This window comes from Stigmatopora nigra, chromosome 14 (genome assembly GCF_051989575.1).
Source record: "Stigmatopora nigra isolate UIUO_SnigA chromosome 14, RoL_Snig_1.1, whole genome shotgun sequence".
Lineage (NCBI taxonomy): Eukaryota > Metazoa > Chordata > Actinopteri > Syngnathiformes > Syngnathidae > Stigmatopora > Stigmatopora nigra.
The window spans coordinates 6,972,944-6,987,232 of NC_135521.1; the positions used below are offsets into that span (position 1 = coordinate 6,972,944).

The 14,289-nt window shown below is 41.4% G+C and overlaps 2 protein-coding genes across 6 annotated transcripts; one reads left to right on the top strand and one right to left on the bottom strand.

The window, feature by feature from the left end:
- Window positions 1–407: 407 nt before the first annotated feature.
- Window positions 408–6,753, bottom strand: LOC144207564 (C-terminal-binding protein 1). 2 transcript variants are annotated; one of them, XM_077733100.1, is made up of 11 exons: window positions 6,412–6,753; window positions 5,474–5,628; window positions 5,000–5,144; window positions 4,337–4,440; window positions 4,157–4,259; window positions 3,861–3,985; window positions 3,707–3,796; window positions 3,500–3,630; window positions 2,672–2,793; window positions 2,488–2,602; window positions 408–2,344 (listed from the first exon to the last, which is right to left on the bottom strand). In XM_077733100.1, exons 1-11 carry the CDS (start codon window positions 6,449–6,451, stop codon window positions 2,146–2,148), a joined length of 1,329 nt encoding a protein of 442 aa, XP_077589226.1. In that variant the 5' UTR covers window positions 6,452–6,753; the 3' UTR covers window positions 408–2,145. The 2 variants fall into 2 exon arrangements, with proteins under 2 accessions (XP_077589226.1, XP_077589225.1); XM_077733099.1 differs by having other exon boundaries at window positions 2,672–2,799; window positions 6,412–6,751.
- Window positions 6,754–7,324: 571 nt separating this feature from the next.
- Window positions 7,325–13,962, top strand: maea (macrophage erythroblast attacher, E3 ubiquitin ligase). 4 transcript variants are annotated; one of them, XM_077732600.1, is made up of 10 exons: window positions 7,325–7,453; window positions 9,154–9,336; window positions 9,433–9,636; window positions 9,722–9,844; window positions 10,644–10,715; window positions 11,015–11,091; window positions 11,181–11,289; window positions 11,364–11,497; window positions 11,931–12,126; window positions 12,323–13,962. In XM_077732600.1, the coding sequence occupies exons 1-10, from the start codon at window positions 7,385–7,387 to the stop codon at window positions 12,416–12,418; spliced, it is 1,263 nt and encodes a 420-aa protein (XP_077588726.1). In that variant the 5' UTR covers window positions 7,325–7,384; the 3' UTR covers window positions 12,419–13,962. The 4 variants fall into 4 exon arrangements, with proteins under 4 accessions (XP_077588726.1, XP_077588727.1, XP_077588724.1 ...); XM_077732598.1 differs by lacking the exon at window positions 7,325–7,453 and adding an exon at window positions 7,835–8,111; XM_077732601.1 differs by lacking the exon at window positions 10,644–10,715 and having other exon boundaries at window positions 7,350–7,453.
- The last annotated feature ends 327 nt before the right edge of the window (window positions 13,963–14,289 follow it).

Genomic DNA, 14,289 nt, shown 5'->3' on the forward strand with positions numbered 1-14,289 from the left:
AATGATGTCCATCCCTATTGGCTATGCTTGCTACCTCAACTTTAAAGACAACATGTAGCAAACAGTGAACTGCTTACCCCAGAAAACACTGGGTTTGGAATGGGACCCTGAAAGCACTGCCACTGAGACAAACAGATATTCAAGGGATTATTTCTTTTTCTTTTTGCTGCCAATCTGTCTTCACCATGTAAATACATTTTCTGGTGGTTCAAAGTTTGGCCCTAAATTTTCTTAGTCTTTTTTGCTCCAATTTTTGTTAGACATTTAAATGGATTAACTCAAATTTAACATCGCCAAAGGACACTAGTTTTCGTGCTTGAGTATTCAAAATAATTCAAGGGTTTCTTCAGAGCCATGTTGGTACAATATGAGTAGTTTTTGAGTGTGTTTAACTACCAGAACAAAGCAAGAATAGGATTGTGTATTTTCAAAATTTTGGTGCAAGTCTTAGGGTGTGCTTATACTTGTTTTGTTGCTTTTTTAGATTGACGCTTGAGCAAATGATTCCGTCTGGCCCGCCAATTGGGAACGCGGCCTCGGTGACAGTGACTTCAGGAACCCGGCGCTTCTTTATGAACAAAGACACAAAGTAAATCACACTGACACAGGCAGGCAGAAAACACCACCACAGTATGTACACACATAAACACTTAAAGCACGGGGGTGGCAAAACGGTACACTTAGTAAAGACCTATCTTGGAATGTTAAAGGGGGCGCTGTGCTATTTGCTCTGGTGCTTTGTAAAAAAAAGGCTTCCGAGTAAGGAAAGAAAGTACAAAGTAGATGATTTGTTTGATTTTTGATGAAAGTAAACCTTGTGCTTAATTCCTCGTCTATGTATATATATCGACCAATCTTGGCAAAGGTCTAAATATCGGCCCGATACATTGACCAGCCGATATTTCGTTGACCCTTATGAGCATAACAGTTATCCTTTTATATTATATTAATGTTGTTCAATCTTGAGAAAATTCCAATTGACCTGCAGTGTGAACGTAGAAGTTCATCTCCATGTTTTCCCAATAAGGTTATTTAAATAATCTCAATGCCAAGCGTACCATTTCACCCCCTCAATACAACTGTTAATCTCTTGGAAATTGCATGCTCTGTACAAAATACAAGCAAACAGGCAAAGTTAGTCAAGTTTGAAATCAAGGCGAGTGTTTCTCAAGAACGGTCAAAAGAAGCACAAAACGGTAAGAAATGAAGTCAATAGTAGAACGAGTGCGGAAACTCAAGTTCCTGAGATGGTTTGCACTAAAAGCTACATCTGTCTGCCAACTTGTGGATTGTTAAGGAAAATTCAGTCAAATTCTTAACTACAGCAATTGGGCCGAGTTTTTCTTCGACATCTTTTCAACTGCAGTTTTAAAACAGTGATTTTCAACCTCAAATGTCACCTAAATTAATTATTTAGTACAATTGATGCTTTGTTTTTTTTCTGTCTATATGCCAGCAACATATTTGACATGACACTTTTGGAGATTGGCCTAACAGTGGTGTGGAGTCATTTTCCCTTAAATAAAATAACCATGTGTAGTCAAGACTTTCCAATAATGACAAACTCAAGTGTGGCCTGTTCATGGTGTAGAGAGGTTCACTCACCTGACATGAAGTAGCCACACTTTACCTTGGCATTATTGGAAAGTCTTGACTACACAAGGTTGTTTCTATATAAGGGAAAAATGATTCCGAACCGGGATTTGAACCACACCTGCCCTCCTTCCCAGTGGTCTTGGAGGAACACGCGGATTGATTTCTCTACTTCGCCCCTGCACAATTTTCTCAACCAGGAGGTTTTTTCCATGTAAAATATGTGGCAAGACACTTTAACGGTTGGAAAACACTGCTCTAAAAACAGTACACTTCCATTCATTCCATAACCTACTATATATATTTTTGCTACATCCAGGTCATGACAGGAAAAAAAATGAGAATGTAGGGAACTTGTGGGAACGCACAAATATTTTTTTTGATATTCTCAAAACAAATGAGCATCCAACCTCTTTGTTTGCCTTTCCTGACAATCGTTGTCATCTTCTTGCCTCGCTTTGGAGTTTCAATGAATGAGCGAATGCCGATGTCATGTACATTTTGGAGTCAGTAGTGGACTTTCTTTGCTGTGGCTTTTTTTTCTCTTCTTGACTAAAGCTGCTCGTTTGAATGCTGTTCTCTGTCGCTCTCTGGTGGCTTGACCGCATTTTGTCCTGGTGATGGAGTGTGTGGTGGGTGCACCACGGCTGGCGGTAGGGGATGTGCAACAGGCACTGCGCTGGGCACTATGCCCTCCACCAGTGGCGGAAGGCCACCGGAGGTCATGCTCACCACCCCTGGTGGAGGGTACCTGGAGGCAAAAGAGGATTTTGGTTAACACTGCCCTTACAGCATTTTGGTTTTTGCCCCTGATTCCAATATTGTGTAGTCTCGGTTAATACTGTGTACAATATAACATTTTTTAAATATCTACCTTGCTGAGGACAGTCATACCTGTAGGCTCCGTTGAGTTCTGGGTGTACGTTAGCCTGTTCAACTCCTGTCCAGTGGTTGTTCTGACTCAAGAACTCCTTGTTGACACAGTTTTTCAGACTGTCTGGAATGCGACCTTAACACGGGCAGACCTTTCTTGAGATGGAGTTCCAAAGATGATACTAAAAGATCATATAGTTCTGACCTGTGATGGCTCTTCGGATCTCTCTGGCCGCCTCTTCTCGCATCTCCAGCGACGCCTGTTCGCTGTACCAGGCAGCGTGGGGGGTGCAGATGAGGTTGGGGGCATCCTTCAATGGACCCTGACTGAAACTATGATCATAAACAGTGGGAAAGGACTAAAAGCAGTTGTGAGAGCAACATATTGAAGCTCAATGACCACTATTTATTGCGATACTTTTCATAGCCCTACTAAATATCAAGATATATATATATATATATATATATATATATATATATATATATATATATATATATATATATATATATATATATATATATATATATATATATATATATATATATATATATATATATATATATATATATATATATATATATATATATATATATATATATATATATATATATATATATATACATATATATATATATATATATATATATATATATATATATATATATATATATATATATATATATATATATATATATATACATACATACACATACATACACACATATATACATATATACACATACATACACACATATATACATATATACATGCACACATACACACATACACACATATATACATGCACACATACACACATACACACATATATACATATATACATGCACACATACACACATACACACATATATACATATATACATGCACACATACACACAAATAAACATATATACATACACACATACACACATATATACATATATACAATGCAATTGCTTAGTGTTATCAATTTCCTCACAATTGCCATAAAGTACCATCTAAATAACCATGAAGAGCAATTCAAGCCAAAGTTACCTGAAAGGTTCTGTTTCATGCACGTCGAGGCCGGCGCCGCGTATTCTCCCTTCTTTCAGGGCCTGGGCTAAAGCCTTCTCATCCACTAGACCCCCTCTCGCAGTATTGACCAGGAAGGCCCCCTGCCGCATCTGAATAACACACACCGTGCCCGCTCCCATTTTTATTCAAACTCGATTTGAATCTTACCGAGTCGCGGTCAAGCACCTGCTTTATGGTGAAGTCGTTGATGAGGTGGTGGTTGTGTTCGTTCAGGCTGCAATGTAGCGAGACGCAGTCAGAGTGGAAGAGCAGGTCCTGTGCAAGATAAACAGACATAGGCGCTCAATCTTTTTTACAACTGCATCAGTCTGTTGTTTACCTGTAGCGTGGTAACCCTTTGAAGGCCCAGGGATCTCTCCACGCCATCCGACAAATAGGGATCATAGAAAATGACGTTGAATCCAAACGCCTTAGCGCGAAGAGCCACGGCTTGGCCCACCCGGCCTGCATTCACAGAAAAATACACACTGCAATTCCAAGTCCCAATTAAGTAGTTTTGTTTACAAATACGAAAGATTGGAGCTGTTATTTGTAAGACTTGAAATGCTTAGTTTGCATTTCAGCAATTGGGATCTTCAATAACATTTATTACGTATAAAAGCCACTTCCACTGACCTAGTCCAATGAGTCCCAGAGTCTCCCCACGAATCTGTGCCGCTCCTGAAGCCACCTCTCGAATTTGCTCAACGCTTTGGACCCGCGTTCCCTCACGAAGAGCCTGTGCAGGGCATAGCGATCGATGTGTGAATATTGGAGCAAAGACCCTAGCACTTCTTCAAATCTAGAAGCACAAACCTGATGTAGCCAAGTGGTGCGGCGGTACAAGGTGAGGATGTGACAGAGGGTTGAGTCAGCCGTCTCTTCCACTGAGGCGGCTGGCATGTTGCACACAGCGATTCCTGTAGGGTGGAGGACAGGAACATTTTAGCATCATACTTTTAAAAAATCCGTCTTTTGTATAACCCCTGAACAAAATGCTATTATAAATTATATGGCGTATGACAATACATTTATATGATGATATATCAGAATACTTTGTATCCCAGGAGGTTATTCATATGTTCTCGCCAAGAATCGATATATCATTTTAAAAAAATGTCATTGGATACGTTTATTTGTATTTGCCTGTGATGATTTTAAAGACACGAGGCCAGCTTCACATTAGTGGCAATTAGAATAACCTTAATTGATCAGATCAGAAGACTCAATGGTTTGTACGTGAAACATTGTATTCCAAGCTTTTAAATCTGAATGAATATGTCCACATAAACGTAACCGTTGTTTGACGACGGAACGAACAGGTTGCTGTCAATATGAATTGAATGTCTTGTGCCTTCAATGGCATTAAATGGTGAGCATTCAAAGCCACTTTTTTAGTTTTGTCGTATCAAAAATGGTATTGTTATCAGGAGTGAAAAACCAAAAAATATAGGCAAGTGGGAAAGTGGTGAAACTGACCAAGTTCGCCTGCAGATTTGATATCAATGTTGTCATAGCCACTGCCGATGCGCACAATGATGCGGAGAGCTTTGAACTTCTCCAGGTCTTCTCTCATCAGAGTGATTGTGTGATACATCAATGCTCCCACAGCTTCGTTAAGTACCTGAATCATGCAAAGACGAGGAAGACAACGTTACTAGGCTCTCAATGACACGTTTCAATTAGCATGTCAAAGCGGCGACTCGTGTCGAGCCAATGTGAACGCCATCTGTTTGTGTCATTGTGAGGGCACCCTGCTGTCACCCAGATTGGGACATAACCTGAAAAGCATTTTCGCAAAGACACCTCACAACAAGTAGTGTCGTCGCTTTGCAATAACATAGTGTTGCTCTATTTATATACAAAATGTTGCACCGAAATATCGTCTTATAGTTTGTCGGGAAGACAAATCTTTTTTAACCTAAGGCGAGTTTCTCTTGTAGAGTCACCCACCTTCTCGTGGATCTCTTGGGTGGATTGGGCATCGCAGAAAGCCACGGTTGCGACGTCCTTGAGGACCGGCATCTCAATTGTGCAGTCACGTCCGTCCAATAAAGCCACCAAAGGCCGTGGGTGCATGGGTCCGTTCATTATGGGAGGTCTGATGCCTGCACAGATAGACAGAGGAATATTTCACTCTTTATTCTAAACTAAATAGAGTAACCTGAGACGTGTGTACCAGACACAAGGTTTTAAATTTGGCTCTGAACAGAGAATACAGGTTTCATATGGAACTCATATTCTGGTTTAAGGTTTCAAATCTAGGTTGGCATTTCAAAGTAGGGACAGGATTCCAAATCAGCTTTTCTAGCGGGTTCTAATGTAGGGTTTAGACACATGGTTAGATATTAAAGCCAGTGTTCGGGTTTCGATTCGGAGTTACTGCGCTTCAGATCATCAGTTTCCCACTAAATCCAATCGGCACAGCTTGATGCTTCATTTATTGATTGCTTCTCCCTGAGTCGTAAGTGATGCATGCTGTATCTGATGACCTTGGACTCTCAAGCCTCCCTGGGGGAGACGAGGGGCGGGCCCAGTACGTGGTGGTCTTGGGAATAACGCGCTACACTTTTATCTTCGGGTACTGGCGCTGGCTTCACTCCCCTTTTTTTTCTAGAACAGTCTTTTCCAGCCACCTGTGTGTGTGTGTGTGTGTGTGTGTGTGTGTGTGTGTGTTTGTGTGTGTGTGTGCCTGTTTCTGATCTGGCTAGCTCTCTGTATGTCGCTGCCGAAACACACATGACACACCCCCCACCGCGCATTCTTGTGTAGTAGTGTAGGAAAATAAAGGAGAGGAAAAGAGAAGGGGGAAGGGAAGCATTTGCAACACGAGCAAACTCAGACACACACGAGCATCCAGCACCCCCACACATACGCGCACACACATTTACCTAGAGGCATGCCTTTGTTGAGGAGATGTGAGCTTCCCATGGTTTTCACATGTAGAATCCGCTCGGCATACAGTATGGCGGCGTCCTCGCCTCCCTCCCTCGCTCACCAACGCATACACATGTGATAGGTCTGCCTCCCTTGCTCTCCCTCTCTCGACTCTTCCGTTTTGCTTCCTTACCCTCTCCCTGTTTTTCTCGCTCTCTGCTACGGCAAATCCCTCCCTTTCTTTTTGTGACAGTAGGGAGGGCAGGAAGAAGAATGTGAAAGCGATGGTTTGTGTGCGTGTGTGTGTCAGTGTCAGAACCCGTTGAAAAGGGGCCGAGCCAAAGCTCATCTTTTGTCGCCTCAAGCTGAAAAAAATAGAATAAAACAAACACGTTACGCAATCTTGTAGTGCTTGCGAGACAGGACAAACTTGTTGCCAGTTGAAACCTTGTACAACCTTCCTGTGTGTTACTTTTACACTGACGCCAATGTGTGTGTATAAGTACTGAAACTAAGCTTTAAAGGTTGGAATTGGTGACATTCCAGATCAAAACAGCCTCAATCCTCAATAATTTTGTACCTTAGATCCCTGTTGTCATTCATTTACACCATACCTAACATGATATTTATTGACAGATTTTTTTGAACCCCTCGTTTCATGTATACCATGGTCACGACAGTGGACTGCATATCCAACGTTGACCTTTAACCCTTCATAAGGCCAGTGATGATTTTTTTTGTCATATGAAATAACATCAATATTAGCAATGATCAACTTAATTTTATATTACTGGTTATAGGGGGATCGTTTTAGTTTACGTTTTAAGGTTAAAACGTCGTCTTTGTTCAAAGTCAATGTCGCCACCATTCCTCTAGATGGCAGTAAGAAGTGAGTAAGGCCATGCTGACGCGTAAGAAAAATACGAAAAGAAAAAAAATACACAAACAAGCCCCCAGTTAAAAAAAACACACACACACAAAACCAAGATGGCGGTGCAGGAGACGGCTTGTCAACTCTCCATGGCACTTAAAGTGCAGGAATACCCCACATTGAAGGTAAATAACTGTGCGACACCGAGAAAAAAATCGGAACTTGTCGCGGCGTGGCCGAGTAGAGGAGAGATGATCAGTCCGGCCACTTTTGACAGCCCCAGCCTGACAAGGGTTGCTAACCGTAGCCGAAATAGCTTACCTAGTCATTAAATTATCGGATTTCCCTGTGGGTATAGGCACATTTGTTGGTATTCGGACTAAATGGCTTGTTTATATTTTCCCTTATTATATCTGTATAGTAGCGGATGCAAAAGGACATGTCAATATAACATGGCGTCCTCCTTTTATTCAACATGGACGACGGGTTGGAATGTGTTTCTTGTCGTAAAATGGCGTCACGCTGCACCGTTCTAATGATCGGCTGGAAGTTCAACTATCATCTGTCCAGACTTAATTGGCGAGATCGTTCGAGGCATACAAATCCGAGCCGAGATCAGGTGGAATCGCGAGTGTGTTGGGCTAGGGGTGTCGTGGGGCAACTCAGGTTAGAAGGGCTAGTGGGAGTATGTCAATGTTCCCCACAAAATGGCCAGCGAGAGGAAATGAAAGCAGCCGCTCTTCTCCTCCTCTCTTACTGCGACATCAAGTCTGGATTACCTCCCCCACCATCATCATCTTCCTCCCACCCCGGCCCCCAACACGCACGTCAAGATCTCTCTTCGTGAGTAGCATTACACGAACCACCTTACATTACGTTAAGTCAGGTTTTCGACGTATTGTGTTAGGGAGCGGTTTAATTCTCTCTGTGCTTGGATGCTGCAGTCCAGAGGGGGTGGCGATGACGGGGTCCATTTTAGGTGTAGAATTGGCAGAAAATGGGGGGGTCTCGGGGCCTTACGTTTGCACGCGTGTTGCAGGGAAAAGGTGTCGTCACGGTTGCTGATTTGCATTGCAAATTGCGTCGCCCAGCAAACTACGTTTGGATGCCTGTCATTGTTTATGCATTGTCATAGACGGCCTGTAAACGTGCTTATTTGGGTATGAACACGGTTTAAATCAAATGGAATGCAGTTATACAATCATGAGAAATGGAATAAGGATGGAGCCATGCCAGAATAACTATTGCTTCTACATGCCTTTACCTTTCTAGGGCACTGATTAACTCATGGGCTGCCATTGACCACTCAAGATGTCTAATCTCTCTCTTTTTTTATTAGGAGAGGCTAACCATTAATGATCGCTATGGTGGTAATGGATTGGACTTATATGGCTGTCAATGGCAGGCAATGCATTCAATCAAAGATCAACTTTACCCTATGGCCATAAACAGATGGTCTCTTTGGTGTTTATTCATGTACTATCTACTATTTATATCATTTTATTAATTTCTGAATGGTTTTTTTCTCCTAAAAGATAAAAATCCACAGGTAAATCTAGATATAATGAGAAGTTTAACAATAAGAATTCATAATTTTGGGTCACACTTGAATACTTTATGTCTGGCCTAACAGACCCAAAATGTGATCTCCACCAAATATGAAAAATAATTTGGAGTTTTGTTTAATTCCTCAATGTAAGAATGTCTGTGCTGCAGTATTTTGACTTATTGGTTAATTCATACTTGTCATTAGCCATCAACTATAAGAAAATAAAATTAACACGTCCATTAACACCAAACACCTCATTATTGATCAAATACATCCATACAGTATGTGATTCAGAACCGCCATGATCAAAAGAGTCCCTGTGCTGTTGTCCATCAGGTGCCCTACGAGACGCTCAACAAGCGCTTCCGAGCGGCCCAAAAGAACATCGACAGAGAGACCAGTCACGTGACAATGGTGGTGGCTGAGCTGGAGAAGACGCTCAGCAGCCTGCCCGTGGCGCACTCTGTGGCGTCCCTGCTGGACGGCGTGGTGGAAAAGCTCAACGCGTTGAAACGAAAGGTCACCTGCGTGATAGTGCTTCTACTCAAATTTAGACAATGTGTATTCTCTTTCATTTGTAATCCACTGTTTCATTTCTGTGTACTTTTTTTTTAGGCTGCGGAGTCTATTCAGGCCGAAGACGAAAGTGCCAAGTTGTGCAAGCGGCGCATAGAGCACCTAAAGGAACACAGCAGCGACCAGCCTGCCTCGGTCAACTTGTGGAAGAAGAAGCGCATGGATCGCATGATGGTGGAACACCTGCTGCGCTGCGGCTATTATAACACGGCCGTCAAACTGGCGAGACAGAGCGGAATTGAGGTGGAAGATTTTGTCATTCAAGCGCGGCTCGCTTATTCGCGTACGTGTTTAATCGACTGTTGGTTGGAATTTTTTTTTTTTTTAGGATCTGGTCAACATCGAGATGTTCCTCACGGCCAAAGAGGTGGAAGAGTCCCTGGAGAGGCAGGAGACGGTCACTTGCTTAGCCTGGTGCCATGACAACAAGTCCCGCCTTCGCAAAATGAAGGTAGGTTAAACGTTTGAGTTGGATCGTATAGCAGCCGCAATTATGTGATAGGGATGTATATTAATAGTTTATAAGTCAATATGTTTGAGACATCATGTTTGACGGGTGAATCATATTTGGAATAGAAAGGCGAGCGTCATCTCGTTCGTCTTGGGGTAGATAGAAGATATGAAGTCACGTCTGTGTTAGGTTTGTTTCCAATCCAATTTGAGTTTTTTTTTTAGCTTGTCATGTTTTATTAAATAAGCATTAGGCTTTAAAAGAAGGGTCTTAGCCTTGGTTGAGGTTTCAATTGGAATTTTATATTGAAAGTATGGTTTTAGCTGCACATGGATCTCCAAACGGCTGTGTGATAAAGTCAATACTGGTACTGATACCACTTATTTTTATTATATAATTTTATTTTAATATTGATCTATTACATTCTTACTTGAATACAAAGTAATGGATATCACTGTGCCATTGGCACTGAACAAAAGTGGAGTACCAGCTAACAGCCATCTTAGGTAGGGCCAGTACTCCCCGAAACCGATGTCATTTTAGCACAGGTACTGGTACCGATACTTGTACTGGTGTGACACTAGTAACAGGAGAAGCATTCTTGTATGGAGGCGCAACATAACCAGTCGGTCTCTTTCTACACATATACACAGTAAGCCAGTTGCTAAGCCTTACAAGATGATGGAGATTTTCAGATGATAAAGAGGCTCTCTTCTTCTATAGAGTATGACCAGCAAGAGAAAGCGACCTTTCACAGGGAAATGATGTTGCAGGTGTGGCTAAGTACTTCTTTGCATAGGAGGAAAGCCAGCTGTGTGAGCCTGCATGTGTGGACCACCACCACTCTAATGGACAGGACTCTGAAGTGATGGTGGGTTCTGATCTGTAGTGAGGCACACAATTGATTCTGCTTAGAATCAGGCTGAGATAAGGCAGAAAGAATAGTGAACTTTTTCTATGGTGGCTCTCAAGTTAAGGCGTTATAGAATAACAAACTGTTGATTGGACAGTGAAATCATTCCAAATTAAGGCATTATCTTTCCCAGCCTTGGTGAAATATATAAGAATATATATTAAAAAAAAGTACTTTTTAATTATCTGACCGTTGTTGTTTATTGTCTTTCACCAGTAGGTGTCACAGTATGGTAATGTTCCTTTTTGATTGTGCAGAGTTGTCTGGAGTTCAGCTTGAGAATCCAGGAGTTCATTGAGCTCATTCGACAGAACAAACGAATGGACGCCGTCAGGTACTAAAACACTGCCATTCACTTTTGCAATATGAAATGGAAGTAAGTTTGTTCATTAAAGATAAATGCTGTTTTGTTTTTCATTTCAGACATGCAAGAAAACATTTCAGCCAAGCAGAGGGAGGACAGTTGGATGAAGTCCGGCAGGTGATGGGCATGTTGGCCTTCCCATCAGACACGCACATCTCTCCGTACAAGGTAACGCTCTCACCAAGAGCAAAGTCTGACGTGGCCGCTTGATGGGTCACATTAGAATCCTCTCGCCCTCTTAGGATCTGTTAGACCCGGCCCGTTGGAAGATGCTGATCCAGCAGTTCCGGTACGATAACTACCGACTGCACCAGCTGGGCAACAACTCCGTCTTCACCATCACTCTGCAGGCCGGGCTGTCAGCTATCAAGACACCGTATCCTTCCGATGCTTAAGCGTATGACAAAGTATTAGGGCCACACGTTTAAAAAAAAAAAATATCCGTGCAACAATAATGTCGTAATATTACAAGCACAAAGTCAATATTTTGCCATAGCTCCAAGCCGAACTATGCAATATTTGGCTAGTTTAATTAAAATAGCTCTACTGCCTCAAGACATATTAGGTGATGTAAATATTTGTATTATCATAATTCTAATCTCATATCTTCTCTTTGGTTAATTACAACTTTCACATTCACATGTTTCCAATCAAAATGTTGTCTATCGCCCTCAATGGCAGTCAATGAGTTTAGCTGAAATCAGACTAAGTGGAAAATGTGGGTGTAGTGAAAAGCTGTATTAAACGCTAATACATTTTGATGTTGTCATTGGGCTTCAAAAATGTGACCCTTGACCCGGCCATTTTAGTCAATGCTACAAGGAGGACGGCACCTCCAAGAACCCCGACTGCCCAGTGTGCAGCAAATCCCTAAACAAGCTGGCACAGCCTCTGCCCATGGCCCACTGCGCCAATTCCAGACTGGTGTGCAAGATCTCCGGCGAGGTCATGAACGAGAACAACCCCCCCATGATGCTGCCCAACGGATATGTGTATGGCTACAACGTGAGTATCACGTCTATCGAGTTAAAATGAATTGGACGTCTACTGTTGTTAATATCAATTTCCCTCTTTTACTAACTACCACAAAACATACCGTCCCACCTGGGTTGGCAACAAATGCTAACTTTTGAACAGACCATTATATCGGCAAGGTTTCAAAAAATGTGTGTAGTTATTCATTTTTCCTTTCATCTTACAGTCCCTGCTCTCCATCCGCCAAGACGATAAAGTAGTTTGCCCCAGAACCAAAGAAGTTTTCAGCTTCTCTCAGGCTGAGAAGGTCTACATCATGTGATCACATGTAACGGCAAAAAGCAACAACAACAAAAAAAACGCCAGGAGACATCCTTCTGCCCCCGATACCAAGCCTGGATGGTTCATCTTACAGTACATTGCTCCTATTTTCTCTTCCCTCACACAAGTCACTCTTAAATCTGCATCAGGACTGCTTTACAGATGTAAATAGTCTTCGGGCAGAGCTACCGATGACTCATTGTCACCTCTGGTGTAGGGGGCATTTGACTGAAAGTCTTTTGGTGACCGATTTTACTCTTCCATTCGCGTTTATTTTCTACAGTCTCGTACTAATTCACGACGAGTGTCTTTGATGACAAGGTTACTCTTCCGTTTGTGTTTTTTGGCCTTGGGGTGGTTGAATTGTATTCCTTTTCACCACCCGCATTCATTTGATGGGAGTTTCTCAGTAGGTTACAGGGTGTCCGTAAAGAAAACGTTTAAAATAGGAAAACAAGATAGGGAAGCTGGCTTTTTGGATGGAAATTCACAGTGAACTTATATTGCACTGTAACCTTTACATGTGAATTGCATTTGATTTCTAAACTTGTTGAATGCAAATGTCCGACTGGTGAGCTTTCATTAAATTTGGCGCAACTTTGTGTTCTCTAACTAGGAACTAAATTTCAATTGCACAACACAGAATGGCAATATAATCCATTAATTAATGAATCAGTACATAGTGTTACATCACTTAATTGACATCACTGTCTTGCCTCGTGTTAACTTCGAGGCTAGACAATTTCAAACATCCTTGATGTACTTTTTTTTAATCCAGCTTGTGCAATATTTTTTTGTCTTTAATATGTACAAAGGTACAAAAGAGCAACAAAGTTGTGCAGAAAGTAGTGAAACAAACATTTTGAAATTTGCATTCTAAACAGGTAGACATCAAAATAAATGTGTCACATGAACATATTTGTTTTCTTAACTTATTCTCTTTACAAATAAAGAATTCTCAACATTTGGAAAGATTTGGGCATTCAGTTTGACACATATTCCAAGTTTTATTTACCACTGGAAAAGGTTACCAAAAAGCAAATGAATGGACAAAATGTAGAAATGACAAAATATTCAGATGTTATAATCATTTATTTCCCAACTGAAGTGTGTGTGTCGTAAAGACAATTTGTGGACTTCATGCAATGGGGACACCAGGTCAAATTATATCTGGAACAAAAAAAAAAGACCTGATCCAATGTTTTGACTGACTAAAGTGTCCAGGTGTCCCAAGTCATTTGCGACTGAAAAAGACACGTTGCTGCACAAATCTCCGAATTTGAAATATGACACCTTTGGTTTCCCTCACCATTTGGAGTGATGATAAATATTGTAAGCACAAAGCCAGCATGCCAATTAAATAAGTAAGCCAGATGTAACGCTTAAGTCTTCTGAGGGACTGATAAACCAAAAGATGCTGCTTCTGTGCCCTGTTTCATGACTATGGACAGTTGTTGTCTTGTGTGTTTCACTTAGACTTAGATCAAGATGATTATTTTGTCATCAATATGCCTCATAAAGATTTTACCAGACCTTTTTTGGAAACTGCTGTTTTCTTTGTGTCTACTAATTGCTTAGTACTCATTTCGTGCACTGATGGAAACGTTTACAATGTCACTGATCTGAAACTTCTCATTAGCTCCATTGTCAGTGACAATCAAACGTGCATTCAAAGCCAGTCCTAAAACCGCCACACCAAGAGTGTCGATTCGAAAATTGTTGCAAGTATATGTTTCAATTAATATCGTCATAAAGACGCAACGTCTTGATCTTTCACCTTTTATAAGCACGCGTTCACTTTAAAAGTAAAAAAAATGATGTGAACCGGAAAGAGGCGGTACAAAGGGAGTTTGACGTCATAGTCTTTCCTCC

Coding starts and splice junctions, on each gene's coding strand:
- LOC144207564 (XM_077733099.1), bottom strand. CDS start 6,451: ATGGGAAGCTCACATCTCCTCAACAAAGGCATGCCTCTAG. Junction 4,260..4,336: donor GCACCACTTGGCTACATCAG/GTTTGTGCTTCT, acceptor TGCCCTGCACAG/GCTCTTCGTGAGGGAACGCG. Junction 3,631..3,706: donor ACGACTTCACCATAAAGCAG/GTGCTTGACCGC, acceptor TGTGTTATTCAG/ATGCGGCAGGGGGCCTTCCT.
- maea (XM_077732598.1), top strand. CDS start 7,956: ATGTCAATGTTCCCCACAAAATGGCCAGCGAGAGGAAATGAAAGCAGC. Junction 9,637..9,721: donor CGAGACAGAGCGGAATTGAG/GTGGAAGATTTT, acceptor TTTTTTTTTTAG/GATCTGGTCAACATCGAGAT. Junction 11,498..11,930: donor CTGTCAGCTATCAAGACACC/GTATCCTTCCGA, acceptor CGGCCATTTTAG/TCAATGCTACAAGGAGGACG.